This window comes from Palaemon carinicauda, chromosome 3, assembly GCF_036898095.1.
Source record: "Palaemon carinicauda isolate YSFRI2023 chromosome 3, ASM3689809v2, whole genome shotgun sequence".
Taxonomy (NCBI): Eukaryota; Metazoa; Arthropoda; class Malacostraca; order Decapoda; family Palaemonidae; genus Palaemon; species Palaemon carinicauda.
Window position 1 is genome coordinate 149,079,490 of NC_090727.1, and position 5,000 is coordinate 149,084,489.

Below are 5,000 nucleotides of genomic sequence, written 5' to 3' on the forward strand. Positions count from 1 at the left end.
ATAGGAAGGGATGTACGAGGAAGATTGGAAAGAATAATGACAACAGTGATAATTAGAAGGATGGGCAGGCGAAAAGCAGATGAGACTAGCTTGCTTAAAGTGGTTGACCTTGAACCAGTGACTGACTCCTCGCTTGGATGAGAGACAAACGAAGGAGTGAAAGCGCAAAGTCACGATTGCACCGGGAGGGAAGTGATGCTTCTTCGCTATAATTCGAGGAATTCATTTCGTTTCGTCTGTTCCTTAAATGTAACCGCTTATTATATCTTTAGGGAAGTGATAACGTGATGAAAAAATGTCCTTTCTTTTTATGCCATGCTTTTCTTCGACGTTTTTAGGATTCCATAAGCTTTAAAAGCATCACGATTTGCAACCCCCTCCCCCTCTCTCTCATCCTTTCCGATGAAAGGGTTATAGATCAGGGTTGCAACAAGGATTATTTCATCTCACGTCTTGCAAGCAATCTCTAATTTTCTCTGCATAATCAGTTCCTTATACGACATCTCTCCTTCAAATGCTATCTCTTATTTGTTGTGTCCGAAGGTTTTAGATAAAAAGTTAATTTATCTCCAAAATTGTCTCTCGTTCTGCTCCTATGCTTATATCTACGGAAACATTAAAATTTTGTGTATGATATGATTTTTTTAATAATTTATATCATTAGAATTATCATTACTACCATTTCCTAATGTCCCTTTACTCTTGATAGTTGAAGTTACAAGTTTTGCATAAAACTAACGTTTTTGTGTCACAACATTAAAGAAATTATTTGGGGAAATTCACAGTCTTCATCCGATTCACGGCGCGCGCGCGCACACACATTTTATATATATATATATATATATATATATATATATATATATATATATATATATATATATATTTATATATATATATATATATATATATATATATATATATTTATATATATATATATAAATATATATATATATATATATATATATATATATATATATATATATATATATATTTATATATATATATACAGTATATACAGTATATACGCTATATACATATAGAGAGATAGAGAGATATAGAGATATAGATATATAGATATATATGTATGTATGTATATATATATATATATATATATATATATATATATATATATATATATATATATATAGTGTATGTATGTATACATACATATATATATATATATATATATATATATATATATATATATATATATATATATATATATAGTGTATGTATGTATACATACATATACATACATATATATATATATATATATATATATATATATATATATATATATATATATATATAGTGTATGTATGTATATATATATATATATATATATATATATATATATATATATATATATATATAGTGTATGTATGTATACATACATATACATACATATATATATATATATATATATATATATATATATATATATATATATATATATATATATATATATACAGTATAGTGTGTTGTGCGTGTGCGTGAGTGTGTAGTTTTACCCATGCCATCAACTTTCATACACAAATACTGTAAATTTCTTCTAATATAATCATGCATGAGCATAATTAGGCTAGACACGAATGCCCTATTGCATGTCCTCCCAATGAACTCATAAGGAAAGCATATTCGTAATGCATTTTCATATCAAGATCTCTTTGCATTTCCATCAATGGGGAAAAAATAAAATAAAACTCGCTCGTTCACATTCTTGTCCCAGAATGTGGTCAAACTAGTTTTCTTTCGTTTCGTCACTAAAATCTTCGCATACCAATCGCATATTTTTTACAAAGGGGCGTCGTTCTTTCATTAGTATATTTTACAGGAATTTGCTTCAAATTACTGAATAAATGGCCTACCCATTCACACAGATGAGTGGAGAAATGCGCACGCAAAGAAATTCTTGGATGGTATTTACATCAACACAAGAGGTGTGGTCTGTCCAGTGCAAAAATATGTTTACTGGAAGTTCTTATAAAAAAAAAAAAATGGTGGATATATTATGTACAGAGAAACTTAAACATTGATACTAAAAGATCCAATAGCAAAACTTCTTTAGAAAAGTTTATTAATTCTATTCGCTTAGAAACAAACTTTCTTGGATGATATTTACATCAATACAAGAGGTGTGGTATATCTAGTGCAAAAATACGTTTACTGAGAGTTTGAAAAATTGGTGAATATGTTTTATAATACAAAAAAGCTCAAACGTTTATACAAATAGAGCCGAATACAAAAACTTCTCCAGAAAAGTTTATTAATTCTATTCGTATGAAAAACTTTTAAGTGAATACTAAGGGAGAGGATAGATCTTTCTTTTAAAAGTCATTATTACAGACGATACCAAGACAATAATAATGAATATACTAGCAAGTTTTATTTGGTAGATTTTAAGATTGGCGAATAGTGATAAAGGAAAATTTCTCGATCAGGACAAACCCGAAGATTAAGTCCAGCAAAATATAAAGATATGAAAGAGAGAGAGAGAGAGAGAGAGAGAGAGAGAGAGAGAGAGAGAGAGAGAGAGAGAGAGAGAGAGAGAGAGAGAGAGAGAGAGAGAGAGAGAGAGAGAATTCTTTAATCCATCAATGAAAAAATAAGTTGAAAAAATTAATTAAGATAAGTTGAAAAATAAATAGAAAAATAAATGGAAAAAATAAATTGCAAAAATAAATTGCAAAAATAAATTGCAAAAATAAAATGGAAAAAATAAATTGCAAAAATAGATTGCAAAAAAATAAATTGAAAAACACATTCAAACTTATAACAACTACGAACCTGTAAGTTCCCTCGATGTTGCTCTGTCCTTCGACGCCAGGAGTTCCTTCAGCGTTGGCGACGATTCCGTTTCCGGTCTCGTAAGCGTAGGAAAACCGTCCGGCGCCGTCGTCTTCACGGTCATTGCGGAGGATGGGCACCGCGTTCAGTTCGTTGGGAGTTTGGGGCTGGGGGGCGGCCAGGGCAACGGCGGCCAAGCAGGCGAAAACTACCTGTAGGAGGAGGAGGTTTGGTTGATTGTATTGCCTACAGACGGTGGGGAGAGTTGGGCCGGTGGCAGTCGAATAGGGATGAATTTTGGGAGATTAGGGACAATTTATGAAAGGGTAGGGGAGAGTTTTTGTTGATAGGGACGTGTTTCTGGGAAGTAGGGACCAATTTCAGGAGATTAGCGACACGGTAAGGGAGGTTAGTGGAGAGTTTCTGGAGAGTAGGGACGAGTAGCAGTCGTGTAGGGACAAATTTCGGGAGATTAGGGATACAATATGGGAGGGCAGGGATGTTTTTCTAGAGAGTATGAACTAGTTTCAAGAGAGTTGGGACATGTCGTGGCCACTTAAGGACAAGCTTTTGCAGAGAAGGGACAAGTAGTGACCAAGCAAGGACAAACTTTTGGAAAGCAAGGACAAGTTGTAGACAACTAAGGACAAAAAATTTATACAGTTAGAACAAATTGGGACCGATTAAAGGCGCATCTAGGGATAAATTACGGTAGGTAGGGATACATTACAGGAAAGTCCCCGGAGGGTCAATTATTTTGCCAGGATGAAAGTTACATGTGGGAACTACCTATAGGAAGTTACAACTTGGTGTCCTGCGGGAGGAAAAATGAAGGAGATTCGTGCATGAATAGAGTATTTTTTTCAGAGAGGAAAACAAGGGGAAGAGTTACCTGAAGGAGAAGCAGCAGACCCAATAGCAAATTTGGCTTATTTAAACTTATATTAAATACTCAATTGTCATCAAACCAATAGATAATTTGTGTACTAAAAACATCTTAGCGATTACGACTAAAATCCTTCCAGGTATTAATTACTGTAAATATATATATATATATATATATATATATATATATATATATATATATATATATATATATATATATATATATATATATATATATATATATATATATATATATATATATATATATATATATATATATATATATATATATATATATATATATATATATGGCAAATTACCCACTGGATAACTCGAGATGTTACAAACAAAACATTGTAAACTGAGGGACAATACTGATAAAAGATGTTGCAACTTGAATAAGTTATTCATGTACTGAGTGAATTACTCTAGCGCCTATTAAAGCTAGAATAATTTTAAAGTTACATGCAATGGCATCAAGTTATGAGAGATAGTCCTCGAAAATAGAGAGAATTTTTACAAATCGTATCGATACGAGAACAATTACGGAGGATTTAAAGTTATTGTAGTTCCTCGACGATGAGGTGTCAAAATGTAGTACTTCAGCTGTGGATCATAGAACTTTCAAATATGAAGCCCCAAGATCATAATACGACCTGGCACTCGACATCAAAAGCATTGATAATATAAAGGATTTCAGGTAGAAGTTGGAGACTTTTTTTTTTTTTTTTCAAAATGCTATGATAACGAGGATTTAACAATTAACGTGCTCTACAATATATGATTCTCGAAATGCAGTAATAGAGAGGATTTAACTGACAAACTAATCTTAGTTTATCTCGGGACTTTTTCGTGCGAGGCGGAACCAAATATACTCTTCAAAGAAGAAAGATGGCGTTTTTTCGTTTTTTTCTCAAGTAATCGTTTGCACAATAGACGCTCATTATTTTCAGTTAAAGGGAAAATATATTGCAACTGGTGAATAGTTTAAGCATTCGAGAAAAAGAAACATGTTTGAATGTTTAGGTAATTATTTGTTCTTGTATTAAAATATTTTCACTCGAAGTAAGAGGAGGAAATTTAATAAACAAACACACACAACTTCACGAAAAATACTAGTAATGTTGAAGTCATCAAAATCTCATATGTTAGAGTCTTGGTATAGAAAGTGAAGATGGAAAAACCGTAAAACATATGAATTATATCAAAATATAAAATAAAGATATAACGTATAAGGAACAAAAAAAAAAAAAACAATTATTACTGCAAGTCAACAACAAAATAAAAAGATATTTTCAGGATTTATCTCGCAAAATATATTTCCTCAT

The 5,000-nt window shown here is 31.4% G+C and overlaps 1 protein-coding gene across 1 annotated transcript in view; it reads right to left on the reverse strand.

Moving 5' to 3' along the window:
- LOC137638627 (cuticle protein AMP4-like) overlaps positions 1–5,000 on the reverse strand; it is a 6,575-nt gene that overhangs the window by 1,152 nt on the left and 423 nt on the right. Inside the window, exon 2 of the mRNA XM_068370882.1 lies at positions 2,788–2,999. Coding sequence (XP_068226983.1) covers positions 2,788–2,999 — 212 coding nt within the window. The remainder of the gene's footprint in view (positions 1–2,787; positions 3,000–5,000) is intronic.